General features: G+C 46.1%; 1 protein-coding gene across 1 annotated transcript in view; it reads left to right on the plus strand.

Moving 5' to 3' along the window:
• The window catches only part of LOC121002849 (cytochrome P450 2F2-like), a 332,030-nt gene that overhangs the window by 72,836 nt on the left and 243,288 nt on the right, over positions 1 to 15,906 (plus strand). The window contains exon 3 of the mRNA XM_040434460.1: positions 5,064 to 5,204. Within this exon, the coding sequence (XP_040290394.1) occupies positions 5,064 to 5,204 (141 nt within the window). The remainder of the gene's footprint in view (positions 1 to 5,063; positions 5,205 to 15,906) is intronic.

Here is a 15,906-nt window from a genome sequence, read left to right on the forward strand (position 1 = left end):
GGCGCCTGACCTTGAACTCTTTCCCGCTTTTTCCTCAGAAAGGCGCCAATTTTTCCCGCCTTTTCGGGATGCAGATGACGCAGCAGTAAATTCAGCAAGCTCAGCGGCCATTTTTAGCAAGAAACGCTGTCTATTCACTGACAGCAAGCAGGATTGTAAAAAGTCTACAAAACCACACTCCAATGTGGCGATTTTCTTCCTCTTGGTAGCGCAACACTGTACAGCGCTTTTTAGAGGTTTTAGGAACACTTTTGGTATGATTTTCAGTCCACAAAGTCCACTTTAAATAAACAGGCAATTTGTCACTTTGGTCACAGGGCAACTGTATAAGGCACAAAGTTCACGCTTCTTGCACTGGAAAGCGTGCGTATCCTGTTCGTGACGCCAAAAGAGAGGTGCAGCGTACTCAAGTTGTGTGTAATGGTGTTCCTGGGTGTAGTAGTGCAATAGACACTAACCTGAGACGGCTGACTCTCTGCATAGGCAGGTGATGGTAGAAAATGTTCGTGACGCCAGTGCCAATTAAACGGTGGCACGCCGTTTGCTGATAGCAGGAATAAATGAGGAACCACGTGATGTTAAAACAGAACTCCAACTTTAGTAGTTTTCATAGAGTCATTCACGGAAGCGCAGTTCCTTTGCATACAGTCGATTTTTCAATACGGTTGATGCAGGCAATACAGATTGAGCAAGGTGACTACAGAGTGTTAAACACACAGGACTTGCAGTACAGGAGCTTGCACTCTATCTCTGACTGATCCTGGGACATAGCAAATCTTCTCCAAGGCCCAATAACCTAGCTCTGGCTTATATCCTTGGTTTTAGCTTCATAAAGTACCTCCTCTGTTATCTTGAGTACCTCTTGCTTTCTTGATCTTTGCCTCTGTCTCTCTTTCCTCAGACTCCAGAAGCTTCTGAACAGTGGTCTTCCTGCTTCTGCATATATATATATTCAGGAGGGGAACCTTCTCCTTGGATTCTGAACCCGGTTACAGGGACTGCAATACCCTCTCCTGATCCGCAGGCTTCAGGCCTGGACTTGTCTCAGACATAGTCTAAGCTCCAGCTTCAGACTGCAGGCTGCAGCTTTAGACAGACACTTAGACTAGACTCTCTTAGACTGACTTTCCTTTCCCTGACTGGGCCTTATATAACCTAGGGCTCCCTAGCTCCCTCTAGCGACTAAGAACTGGAATGACACCCCCAGCAGGCCTGTACATGCAAGTTTCACAGTAACAGGGAAATACATAGCATTACATTACATGACATTTTATAAAACTGACATATACCAACTTCCCATGATTAAGGAGGGACGACAGCACACCAAGTGACACTTTTGTAGTGACGGGTATTACAGTCCCCGTACACTACACATGGATGATCTATCCTTAGGATGTGTGATCTGTGTAGAGTCTCCCGGCACCTCCTAGAATGAGCAGAATGAAGGGGAATATCCAGGTTCGGAGTCTTTTCTGGGTGATGTAGATGTGTTTCACCTACAACCTCTCAGCTACACTGTAGTGAAACCAAATGAGCAGAGACCTCAGCCCACCAGTTTACAGTGCAAAACAATAGAACAACTTAAAGGTACATATAAACCTGCAAAACAAAATGTTAATACCCTGGAAAAATGTACACAGTAAGCACAACATGAGTGTCCAGTTAACTGCACTGGTGCAACCAGTGTCGGACTGGCCCAACTAAGCTCAAAGCCTAAGCTCTTACAGTAATGTACCCCTAGTAAAGCTGGGCCTTAAAGGGGATCTGACTTGCACTGGACTCCCGTGCAGCTGACCCTTCACGTGCCCGTTGTACGGCTCATGATCCGTGATCTTAGCCTGCTTAGAACTCACAGCGCATTCCTCTCGAAAGATAGATTCTCACGCATGCACTATGGCTTCTAACCAGGCTAAGATCACATGCCCAATGGTCGCAGCACAACAATACAGTGCAAGTTCGATAACCCCTTTATGGTCTAGGAATAGCCAGTGGAGATGAACACATTTCTCAAAAATTCGATTCGGACGGTTCACCACATTTCCCAAAGATTTTATTTGATTCGAATTTATTGTGACGAATCGCATAAAAAAAGAGCTATTTTCTGGCTGCTGAGAGCCTATATATTGGTGTAGAACACTGTGCATTGCCGGAACATGTGTAGGGAGTCTGCTGTGGTAGTGAAACAGTACTGTGAGTCAGTATGACAGGCAGATGACAGGCGTCGCTCTTAGAATCACTGCACACTTCACTTATTTGGTCAGCTACGGGGCCAAAACTGACCAAATAACTCAAGTGTGAACTCAGCCTTACAGGTCAATGTTAACATCAGGTATAAAGAACCGTGCAGTGGCCCAAGATTTAACTATAGAGTGAAAGAGCGCCCTCCGCACCATCGTCAGCTATTTCCACATAGATTTCTACAGAACCTGTCCTGTTACACTATGAGACATGTATCGTCCCCCTGACAGAGCGGAGAGGGTCTCAGCTGTAAGTTTGTGTTGACATCACTGTTTATTTTGCATATATAAAGGGGAGAAAAACAGAACTGGATCGCACATCCACAATGCTGTGCTTGGATCTAATTAAACTCGCTTCTCTGCGCAATATTAGGGTGTACAGCCCCCTATACCGCATGCTGTACAAGAGGCATTAGTGTACATTTTGATCAAAAGGCATAAGCCCACTCACCGCGCCAAGGTCGCCTCTTTGAGTGGCAACCCTAGCAGAAACAAGCAGAAGTATAATAAGAGAGGGGCAGAGGGAAAGGCAGAGGCACTACTGGTGTAAATCGCGGTGGTTTTTTAGATCAGGGAGTCAATTACCACCTGAGGAACCGTCCCAACAACCGAGATCAGTCGGCCCAGAGATAATAAACCTCTCCAACCGTACCCTCTCTAAGAGTGAAATGGCGGTCTTATCCAAGGGACTTCATGGTGACCCCAGTGTTATCAAAGTTAATGGTATCGAAGCAGTCACTCCCCCAAAACGTGGAGGTGACTGGGACAAGATCCTATTGCAGCGTGAAGCACGCTGGATCTTTCTTCTACGGACAGTCACACCGACAGGCCTAAATGAACAATTGAATTACAGTTGTTTCTTATGAAAGCAATTACTGTCCAAGTGCTGCCTGTTACCTGATACCCATCTCCCTGTTTTTCAATACTATTACTTTTTATATAATACTCCTTTTTTTGTTTGTTTATGACAGCAGCTTGCTATATAGTCAAAACCCATGATTTGTGTTTTAGTCAGTGTTCAGACATCTATTCTTGTCTTTTATATGACAAGTAGCCTAAATACCGCTTTTACTGATGGCCCGATTGGGGGCCGAAACACTCGGGTGGTGACGTGAGTTCCGATCGCCTCACCACTTTTGAGTGTTCACTGGCAATGGGTGTATTACCTTGCCTCCAGTGCCGCTGTCAAATCGGCCGGCATGCGCGGTATCACAAGACCAAGCGATGCTGCGCATGCGCAGGAAGGAGCCGGCATCCTAGGCACTTCCTTGCGCTCCATACCTCGCTTTCGGTTCCGTAATAGGTGCAGGCGCGGCGCTCACGTGCAAGCGCGCAGATGCACCCATTGGCCCTGCATATTGTGGGTGGCGGAGGCGGCAGCCAGGTGAATATTTAAAAGTGGTGGGAAGGCCAGTTAAGTTGGCGTCCCAGGTGCAGTTTTACCGACCTTGTATCTGCATGTTCCACTGTCTCTCCATCTAGAGACTGCCCCTGGAGGGTTCCACCATCTGGATATACCCTCATAACTGGCCGACGTATCTAGTCTGGCTGGTGTCTAGGGATCAAGGGTCTATCGAAAATTTATCCCCAGCACTTTTCCCTCATCTCCCCTGATGAACTGCTCTATTTTTCAGGCAGTGAAACATGCGTGTAGGGAGTGTCTTCTAGATTTGTTAGGGATATATAGTAATTAGATTTTCAGGGACAGGTTCCGGACGGGGTCGTCCTTGTCAGGACGAGTGCCATGTGGTTAGGCTGCTACCCATATCTAGTATTAGGGCCATTTTGCTAGCCAGCCATAGAGCCTGTATAGGGCCCCTGCACAATTGTGTATCACTGCCTGATATTTCTCCTTTATCGTTCTTTCTAGTAATAGATCACTTTTAGTAACCCTATTTAGGGCAGCAAGGTGTAATAGAATAGCTCTTATTACATTCTCCTATTGGTCCCTGCTCTCTCCCTACAGTATGGATAAAGCCTCCCTATCCTTCCCCTAAACTATGAATAATCTTTCCCTGAATTGCTCAATTGTTTTTTTTTTTTTTTATGAATAAAGTCTTTCCTAATCACTGTCCCTAGTAGCTGTCACGTCTCTCCCTGCACTAAGTTGACTTGAAATTGGCGGAGACCAAGTAGGCTGAGGATTTTATAGGGCTATGACATCACAGGGGCTGGCTAGCTGCTGATTGGCTGGCTGCATGCATGGCATTATGGGTATTCCCTTGTTCCCAGGTTTCTTAGTTCTTCGTTATAACATGTGCAGCAGCCATTTTAATTTGTTGCCACAAAGCGAGAGGAAATTCGACTTCGGGACAAATTAAATTTTTCGTGAAATTCGAATCAAATTCCACTTCATCAACTTCAATTTGCTCATCTCTATCAGCCAGTCTAATTTGGAGCTGACCTTGGAACCAATAACCAGAATATCAGATATCCTATTAAAGCTTATTGATGAGTTCTGCATGATTAAAAACAAGTACATTACAGTGGACGTCCATATGTCCCGTATGCACAGAGCCTGGGCTCTCAGAATTATTTCCTCTGATCTACCTGAGGGACCTCAGTCAGATACTGGGTGCAGCAAATCTAAGGCACATAAACAAAGGGTCAGTTCAATGACACGATTGTCTGGGAGGTGCAGGTGAAAGCTCTCATTAACTCGTGTGAGAGGGGTCACAGAACTAAAACCACACTAGAAGAAGAGAAATGTGACCCTCAGTTGTGGGAGGAACAATCCTCTAATCATCATGGGAGAAATGTAAGGCGTTAGATCAAGAATATTGTACTCTATCCAGCATTAATATTTTCATGTTCTTATCTCCTTAGATATTCTTGGACAACGATGGCGTCCACTTCGCCGCTTCACCTTGGCATTACTTAGGGAATTAGGGATGGGGAAGAGGACCTTGGAGTTGAGAGTATTGGAAGAGACCAAGTATCTCACCCAGGCTGTATCAGAGACTGGAGGTAGGTGCACTCCCCACCTGTATCACATCACACATAAAACCTGCAAGAAAAAGTAACTGTTGCAGTACCTCACAGCAGGGGTACTTGCACATTTTTTGCTGTTTAATGCTTATTATGTTATTAAATGTTATGTTCTGTATCCCCAGTTTGGTAATGTATGGAAGAGAAAGAGTTAATCAACTCTGGTACAGCCCCTCTTGAGAGTTCTAGCTTAGAGTTAGCTGAGTGAGGGAGCCACTCCATGAGCTCCGTATCACAGCATTGTACTAAAGCTACAGAGAATCACCTTCTCTGAGGATTATCTACTGAAAAGAAAACCTCACCTTTTCTACAGTACTCAAGAAGGAAAGACAAGAAGGATACAATGGACACAGGAGCAGTAAAGTATTTTGCTGTCTAAAGCTAAAGACTTTACTGCAGTGAGGGGAATACTGCTAAGACACCCTTCTCACTTGGATATGACCTAGACAGTCATATTTTAAAGGGATTCTGTCATGAGATTTGAGGCCTATAACCTAAACATATGGCCAGGTCCCTACTAATACCCTGAATCCGAAACTGACCTTATTAAATGTGCCTGTGGCTCTATTAGCATATAAAACAGTTTTTTATAACCTGTCATTCACCTACCTAAGGTGTCCAAGGGGACGTTTCAGCACATGGACACACCCCTACCCTATAAATAAACCCGATCTGGTCACCATTTTGCATTCTGTTTTTTGCCAGTGTAGGGAGAGGTTGCTGTGTGGAGTATAGAGACACCAAACGCTAACTAACAAGGCCACAAAAGTCCTTTTAAGGACTGGTATAGGTGTGCTATCGATAGGTGTGACATACTGAGGGCTGTAATATGCTTATAATATACTTTTTAACATAGAAAATATATTATAGAGTATTTGTATTGTGCAGCAGTTGTGTGCGGTTCTGCTGCGATACCGCAGCTATATAGAGGAACAAACGCTATTGGAACAAATAATTGCAACTGTTGTGCTATACCAGTTGCCCCCCAAAAAAATCGCATTGAGGCAGGGGTGTGATATACCTAGAATATGATTTCTATATAGTGCATTTTTATTGTGCAGCATTTGTGTGCTGTTCTGCTAAAGTACCGCAGCTATACAGACAGACAAACGACATTGGAACAACTAATTGCAACTGGTGTGATATAACAGTTGCCCCCCAAAAAATCAGATTGAGGCAGGGGTGCGATATACCTAGAATATAATTTTTATATAGTGCATTTGAATTGTGTATCATTTGTGTGAGGTTCTGCTGAGATACTGCAACTATACAGAGGGACAAACGCCATTGGAAAAACGTATTGCAACTGGTGAGATATACCAGTTGCCCCCCAAAAATACTTAAATTCTATATACCTGCTTCCATAAATACTGCTCTTCTCTAGGGACTTTGGCACAGGGTCATTTTGAAAATGACAGGCAGAGGAAGAGGCAGGCCGTTCCGCAGGGGTGGTAGGGGTCGGGCAGGTGCACCAGGCCGGAGACTAAGTGGGAAGTTGGAGAAGGTGCATGCGATTACGTCAAAGGACGCACCAGAGTTGGTTGAGTGGCTCACTCATCCTTCCGCTTCTGCACCCTCCTCATCTTCTGTATCAGCACCCTCCTCACTCTCTGCTGTGTGCACCCTCAAAGACACCACCACCACCAACAACATAGCCCCTCCACTTGAGTCAGAGGAATTATTTTCCCATCCATTCCCAGACCTTACCGTTGCGCAGACATTATTGGCATCGGATCAGGAAGAGGAGGTAGCAACGGCCGCCACCCAGCAGTCTGATGACAGTACCCAGATCAACCCAAGGAAGGTGGTCCTTGCTCTTGCTGCCTACTCCGAGATCTCTAATGTCAGTGTTGGTGAAGGTGAAGATGATGAAGTGTTGATGGATGTCACGTGGGTGCCCACAAGAGAGGAAGAGGAGGGGAGTTCAGACGGAGAGACGGAGCAGCAGATAGGGAGGAGGAGGAGTAGAAGCAGGCAGAACTCAGTGCACAGGAGGCAAAAAGCAGACTGCAAATGTATCTGGAGCGAGCCATCCACCATGTACTGTCACATCTGGTGCTCCCAGGATGCCGGCACATGGCTCCTCAGTGTGGGCTTTTTTTTTTTACTTGTCAGCTGCTGATAATAGTGTTGCCATCTGCAGCCTGTGCTGTCAACGCATAAGTCGTGGTAAGCGCAACACTCACCTAGGGAGGACCGCCTTAAGAAGGCACCTGGCCTTCCATCACCGGGCCCAGTGGGAGCAACGCCATCAGAACCCAAAAAGCCACACTCCTGGTGCTCCACGTCCTGCCTCTTCTCCTTCTCCTCTCTCCTCCCATTTGTCCTCCACTCCACCTTCCACTGTGCTGTCGTCGCGTTCATCTGGCACAAGGCAGGCTTCTGTGGCCCAAATGTTCGAGCGTAAAAAAATGATGACGCCGGATAATCCTCTTGCCCAACGGCTGACCGCTGGCTTGTCGGAACTGCTAGCCCACCAACTACTGCCATATAAATTGGTGGACTCAGAGGCCTTTAGAAAATTTGTGGCCATTGGCACACCGCATTGGAAGCTCCCCGGAAGGAAATATTTCTCCCAGAAGGACATCCCTGAACTATATTGCCACGTTCAGAGTCAAGTTAATATATCTCTAGCCCACAGTGTCGGTGCGAAGATACATCTGACCACAGACACGTGGTCTAGCAAACACTTGCAGGGAAGGTACATAACTTTTACTGCCCACTGGGTGAACCTTCTGACGGCCGTCAAGCATGTAACCCGTGGCACCCATGTGGATTTGGTGTTACCGCCAAGGATTGCATGCAGGCCTGCCTCTTCTTCTCCTCCTCCTACTTCATCCTCCGTCTCCTCCTCAGCTGACTCCTCCTTTTCCACTGCTACTGTCTCTTCCGCTGCACCCCCAAGCTCCCCAGAACCTATTTGACGTGCCAGGTCAGACGTTGCCATGCTGTGCTGCGACTGTTGTGCCTGGAAGCCAAGAGCCACACCGGTCCTGCACTGCTTGCAGCTCAGGCCGATCAGTCGCTAACCCCGCTCAATTTGACAGTTGGTAATATGGTGTGCGACAACGGTGCCAATCTGCTGAGCGCGCTGAAACAGGGCAAAATGACACACGTGCCGTGCATAGCACACGTCCTGAACTTAGTCGTGCAGAGATTCATTGCCAAATACCCCGGGGTCCAGGACGTCTTGCGGCAGGATAGGAATATATCTGCCTATTTTAAAAGATCTTATATGGCATGGCTCGCCTTGCTGACGTTCAGCGGCGACAACACTTGCACATCAGACGTCTGATTTGTGACTGCCCGACGCGATGGAACTCCACCTTGTATATGCTTGATAGGCATCTCCAGCAGAAACGTGCCATTAACGACTACCTGTACGAACTCTGTGGCAGGACAGGTTCTGGGGAGCTTGGTTTTTTTTCACAGCGCCAGTGGCTGCTCATGCACGACGCATGAAGACTTTTGCGTCCATTTGATGAGATCACCAAACTGATCAGTCACAGCCAGGGTACCATCAGTGACATCGTACCTTACGCCTTCTTTCTGGAGCATGCATTGCTTCGTGTCATTGATCAAGTCACCGAGGAGCAGGAGCAGGAAGATGAGGAAGTCGCAATGCTGGATGAATTCCCAGGGGGTCTACTCCATCTGAGACAAGTCAGCAGGAGTCTGAAGAGGAGTCAGAGGAGGATGGTGCCTGGGGGGAGGAGGAGGAGCAAGAAGAACAGGCTTTAAACTTCCCTGGTGTTGTCCGTGGATGGCGGAAGGAGACCAAGGACGACATTCTCCTGGGCGATAAGCCGAAGCCAGGCCACTCCACCGCTTCCAATTTAGTGCAAATGGGGGCCTTCATGCTCCAGTGTTTGAAGATGGACCCCCATATATAACCTAAAGGGAAAGGACCAGTACTGGGTGGCAACGTACTTAGACCCCCGGTACAAACACAAAATGGTGGACATGTTACCAGCATCACAGAGGGCTGTCAGAATGCAGCATTTCCAGGCCTTGCTGCGAGAGATGCCGCATTCTGCTGTTGTGGGCGCTGGCAGAGGAATTTCCACTCACAGAGAAACAGTTGCGAGTACCAATCCTACAGCGCATGCAAGAAGAGGGCGGTTTGAAGAGGTGTTGGTCACCTCAGATATAAGTTCATTCTTGCAGCCAACCCATCGACAGCCGCCCTCCGGATACAGCCCTAGGGAATGCCTAGACCGACAGGTGTCCTACTACATCGGGTTAACGACCGATGTGGACGCTCTGAGAAGTGAGGAACCCCCGGACTTCTGGGTGTGCAGGCTTAACCTGTGGCCAGAGCTGGCACAATTTGCCATGGAACTCTTGGCTTGCCCCTCGTTGAGTGTCCTGTCTGAAAGGACGTTCAGCGCAGCAGGGGGGATCGTGACCGATAAGCGCACTCGCCTGGCTCAGGACAGTGTGGACTACCTCACATTTCTAACTTAAGGCATGGAACTTGGAGGAATTCAACACATGTGACGACCACATTTAATTGAATTTCCTCATGACAGCTCACAAATATCCGCCACCACCCAGAACAAATAATGGTCCCTGTCTTAGTTAAATATAGCGGCATAAAAAGCCTTTTCTGTCCGGTGAATGCCTAATGTTTGACACCTCAGAGGAATTCAACACCTGTGACGACCACGTGTTATCGAATTTCAACTATTTTGATTTTGGGTTTTTTCAAGAGGGGGAATTTTGTTAGCCATGTTTTTAATCCAATTTTAAATTTTTTGCTCTTTAAAACATATTTATTTGACATCTATTTGTACTGGCCTGCAGTAAAATTGATATTCAATTACCGTCTAATATACCTCCAGCCACATAGTTAATTGTTCTTTTCTGTCCGGTGAATGCCTAATGTTTGGGGCCTGTACTACACTGGCCTGCTATAAAATTGATATTGAATGGCCGTCTAATATACCTCCATCCACATAATCACTTGATCATTTATGTACGTTTAATGCATACTTTTTGGGGCCTGAAATCTAACTGGCCAACAGTAAAATTGTTAGAAGTGACCGCCTAATTTACCTCCAGCCACATTATTAATTTTTCTTTTCTGTACGGTGAATGAATAATATTTGGGGCCTCTAATACACTGGCCTGAAGTAAAATTGATATTGAATGACCGTCTAATATACCTCCAGCCACATAATCACTTGATCATTTATGTACATTGAATGCATAATTTTTGGGGCCTGTAATCTAACTGGCCAACAGTAAAATAGTTGTACGGTGACCGCCTAATCCAACCACATGATCTATTGTTCTTTTCTGTACGGTGAATGAAATTTTTTGGGGCCTATACTTCACTGGCCTGCAGTAAAATTGATATCCATTGACCCTCTAATATACCTCTGGCCACATAATCACTTGATCTTTTATGTTTGGTGAATGCATAATTTTTGGGGCCTGTAATCTAACTGGCCAAAAGTAAAATTGTTATATGGTGACCGCCTAATGTACCTCCATCCACATTATCAATTGTTCTTTTCTGTCCGGGGAATGCCTAATGTTTGGGTCTGTACTACACTGGCCTGAAGTAAAATTGATATTGAATGACCTTCTAATATACGTACCTCCAGTCACATAATTACTTGTTCTTTTCTGTTCGGTAAATGCCTAATGTTTGGGACCTCGGAGGAATTCAACACCTGTGACTGCCACGTGTTACCGAATTTCAACTATTATCATTTGGGGTTTTTTCAAGAGGGGGGATTTCGTAAGCCATGTTTTTAATCCAATTTTATATTTTTTGTTCTTTTAAACAAATGTATTTGACATTAATTTGTACTGGCCTGCAGAAAAATTGATATCCAATGACCATCTAATATACCTCCAGCCACATAATTACTTGTTCTTTTCTGTCCAGTGAATGCCTAATGTTTGGGGTCTGTACTACACTGGCCTGCAGTAAAATTGATATCCATTAACCATCTAATATACCTCCAGTCACATAATCACTTGATCATTTATGTACGGTGAATGCATATTTTTTGAGGCCTCACTGGCATCTTGTTTCGCCGCTGAATATCTGAAAAGTGCGCCATTGCCGTGTAGGAACGCCTGAAATGGCCACACACCTTCCTGGCCTGCTTGAGGACGTCCTGTAAGCCTGGGTACTTATGCACAAAGCGTTGTACGATCAGATTCAACACATGTGCCATGCACGGCACATGTGTCAACTTGCCCAAATTCAATGCCGCCAACAAATTGCTTCCGTTGTCACACACCACTTTGCCGATCTCCAGTTGGTGTGGGGTCAGCCACTGATCCACCTGTGCGTTCAGGACGGACAGGAGTGCTGGTCCGGTGTGACTCTCTGCTTTCAGGCAAGTCAACCCCAAGACGGCGTGACACTGTCGTATCCGGGATGTGGAATAGCCCCTGGGGAGCTGGGGGGTGCAGTTGATGTGGAGCAAGACGCAGCAGCAGAAGAGGACTCAGCCTAGGAGGTTAGCGAAGAGGATGGAGTATGAGGAGTAGAGGAGGTGGCAGCAGGCCTGCCTGCAAGTCGTGGCGGTGTCACCAACTCCTCTGCAGAGCCACGCATTCCATGCTTGGCAACCATCAGCAGGTTTACCCAATGCGCAGTGTACGTGATATACCTGTCCTGACCGCGCTTTGCAGACCAGGTATCAGTGGTCAGATGGACCCTTGCCCCAACACTGTGTGCCAGACATGCCATGACTTCCTTTTCCACAATAGAGTACAGGTTGGGGATTGCCTTTTGTGAAAAAAAAATTCTGCCGGGTACCTTCCACTGCGGTGTCCCAATAGCTACAAATTTTTTGAAGGCCTCAGACTCCACCAGCTTGTATGGTAAAAGCTGGCGGGCTAAGAGTTCCGACAAGCCAGCTGTCAGAAGCCGGGCAAGGGGGTGACTCTGTGACATTGGTTTCACACGCTCAAACATTTCCTTGACAGACACCTGACTGTGGGCAGATGAGCAGGAACTGCTGAAGTTTAGAGGCGGAGTGGCAGGTGGTTGAGAGGGGGTAAGGAGGACAGCAGTGGTTGACGTGGCTGAAGATGCTGGACCAGGAGGAGGATGGCGGCTTTGAGCTTGTGTGCTGCTTGTACTCATCATGTGTTGATCCCATAGGCGTTTGTGATGTGAGATCATGTGCCTTAGCAAAGCAGTTGTACCTAGGTGGGTGTTGGTCTTCCCACGACTCAGTTTCATTTGGCATAGGTTGCAAATGGCATCGCTGTTATCAGAGGCAGACACACAAAAAAAATCCAACACTGCTGAGCTTTGCAATGATGGCATTCTGGTGGTGGCAACAGCATGAGTTGATTGGCGTGCTGTCTGGCTGACCACGGGTGCCGATACATGCTGTCTGACTGTGCCACTATCTCCTTGCGACGACCTCCCCCTGCTTCCAACTCGTCTCCTCCTCCTCTCTGTCTCCCCATCTGAACTTTCCCCCTGTTCTTCTTCTCTTCGAGCGGGCACCCACGTGACATCCACGGACACATCGTCATCATCAACCGCTTCACTTGTATCTGACAACTCAGCAAAGAAAGCAGCAGCGGGTACAACATCATCATCATCACACTGTACGTCCATGTGTGTAATGCTGCCTGACTGAGACATATCCCTGTTATCTACATCCTCTGTCAATAATGTTGCGCATCACTCATTTCTTCCAACTGATGTGTAAATAACTCCTCTGACAGATCAAGTGAATCGGCTGTGGTGCTAGTGTTGGTGGTGGCGGCAGGCGGGCGAGTGGTAACTTGAGAGGTGCCCGAAGCTGAGCTGGAGGAGGATGGTGCGGCAAGGTTCCGAGCGGAAGCTGTAGAAGATTGGGTGTCCTGTGTTAGCCAGTCAACTATGTCCTCAGAACTTTTCGAGTTCAGGGTATGTGGCCTCTGAACACTGGGCATTATTCTAGGGCCAAAGGAAATCACAGCACTACGACCACGACGGCCCCTGAGGGGTGGCCTGCCTCTGCTTGTCATTTTTTTTTAGATTAGTGGTACTATGCGTGCAAGGTACTGTGCCACCCGATATGAGTGGTGGACAGTGGGCACAGTACACTCTGTGGGCCTGACACACACTGGCAGGCAACTGCAATTATATTACAAAGATTTTTTTTTTTTACTGTTTTAACTGCAAGCTACTGTGCCACCAGATATGAGTGGTGGGCACTGGCAGTGGGCACAGTACACCCTGTGGGCCTGACACACACTTGGAGGCAACTGCAATTATATTACAGAGATAAAATTGTTTTACTGTTTTAACTGCAAGCTACTGTGCCACCAGATATGAGTGGTGGGCACTGGCAGTGGGCACAGTACACTCGCTGGGCCTGACACACACTGGCAGGCAACTGCAATTATATTACAGAGAAAAAATTGTTTTACTGTTTTAAATGCAAGCTACTGTGCCACTAGATATGAGTGGTGGGCACTGGCAGTGGGCACAGTACACCCTGTGGGCCTGACACACACTGGCGGGCAACTGCAATTATATTACAGAGATAAAAATTGTTTTACTGTTTTAACTGCAAGCTACTGTGTCACCAGATATAAGTGGTGGGCACTGGCAGTGGGCACAGTACACTCTGTGGGCCTGACACACACTGGCAGGCAACTGCAATTATATTAGAGATAAAATTGTTTCACTGTTTTAACTGCAAGCTACTGTGCCACCAGATATGAGTGGTGGGCACTGGCAGTGGGCACAGTACACTCTGTGGGCCTGACACACACTGGCAGGCAACTGCAATTATATTACAGAGATAAAATTGTTTCACTGTTTTAACTGCAAGCTACTGTGCCACTAGATATGAGTGGTGGGCACTGGCAGTGGGCACAGTACACCCTGTGGGCCTGACACACACTGGCGGGCAACTGCAATTATATTACAGAGATAAAAATTGTTTTACTGTTTTAACTGCAAGCTACTGTGTCACCAGATATAAGTGGTGGGCACTGGCAGTGGGCACAGTACACTCTGTGGGCCTGACACACACTGGCAGGCAACTGCAATTATATTAGAGATAAAATTGTTTCACTGTTTTAACTGCAAGCTACTGTGCCACCAGATATGAGTGGTGGGCACTGGCAGTGGGCACAGTACACTCTGTGGGCCTGACACACACTGGCAGGCAACTGCAATTATATTACAGAGATTTTTTTTACTGTTTTTACTGCAAGCTACTGTGCCACCAGATATGAGTGGTGGGCACTGGCAGTGGGCACAGTACACTCTGTGGACCTGACACACACTGGCAGGCAACTGCAATTATATTACAAAGATTATTTTTTTTTTTACTGTTTTAACCCCCTCAGCCCCCATAGCTTAAACACCCTTAATGACCAGGCCACTTTTTACACTTCTGACCTACACTACTTTCACCGTTTATTGCTCGGTCATACAACTTACCACCCAAATGAATTTTACCTCCTTTTCTTCTCACTAATAGAGCTTTAATTTGGTGGTATTTCATTGCTGCTGACATTTTTCTTTTTTTTGTTATTAATCGAAATTTAACGATTTTTTTGCAAAAAAATTACATTTTTCACTTTCAGTTGTAAAATTTTTCAAATAAAACTACATTTCTACTAAATTTTTTCTCTAAATTTATTGTTCTACATGTCTTTGATAAAAAAAAAGCTTGGGTAAAAAAAAAAATGGTTTGGGTAAAAGTTATAGCGTTTACAAACTATGGTACAAAAATGTGAATTTCCGCTTGTTGAAGCAGCTCTGACTTTCTGAGCACCTGTCATGTTTCCTGAGGTTCTACAATGGCCAGACAGTAGAACCACCCCACAAATGACCCCATTTCGGAAAGTAGACACCCTAAGGTATTCACTGATGGGCATAGTGAGTTCATAGAACTTTTTTTTTTTTGTCACAAGTTAGCGGAAAATTATGATTTTTTTTTTCCTTACAAAGTCTACTTTTTCCGCTAACTTGCAACAAAAAATAACAAATTGTAGAAACTCGCCATGCCCCTCACGGAATACCTTGGAGTTTCTTCTTTCCAAAATGGGGTCACTTGTGGGGTAGTTATACTGCCCTGGCATTTTAGGGGTCCTAATGCGTGAGAAGTAGTTTGAAATCAAAATGTGTAAAAAATGCCCTGTGAAATCCTAAAGGTGCTCTTTGGAATGTGGGCCCCTTTGCCAAACTAGGCTGCAAAAAAGTGTCATACATGTGGTATCGCAGTACTCAGGAGAAGTTGGGCAATGTGTTTTGGGGTGTCTTTTTACATATACCCATGCTGGGTGAGAGAAATATCTCGGCAAAAGAAAACTTTTCCCATTTTTTTATACAAAGTTGGCATTTGACCGAGATATTTATCTCACCCAGCATGGGTATATCAGCACATACCAAACCACAGAAGCACATTGCTATGGCAGGGAACAACATTGAAAGACAGAAACATGCAATGCGACAATTAACTGCAATATAGAGTACAAAATTGCATAATAATAACAAGTGCTACACTATAAGTGCGAGATACTTGGCAAATCGTTTTGTACAAAATTATTTTAGCCCGTCTGCCGAGCGTCAAGGCGATCTCTGTTAGACGGGTTCCTACGCTAAATTCTACCTGTTAGGTGCCATGACGGCTACCATACACTTCAGGGAGTGTAGGTTCCACATTCCTACGCTAAATTTTACCTGTTAGGTGCC

This window comes from Bufo bufo, chromosome 5 (genome assembly GCF_905171765.1).
Source record: "Bufo bufo chromosome 5, aBufBuf1.1, whole genome shotgun sequence".
NCBI lineage: Eukaryota > Metazoa > Chordata > Amphibia > Anura > Bufonidae > Bufo > Bufo bufo.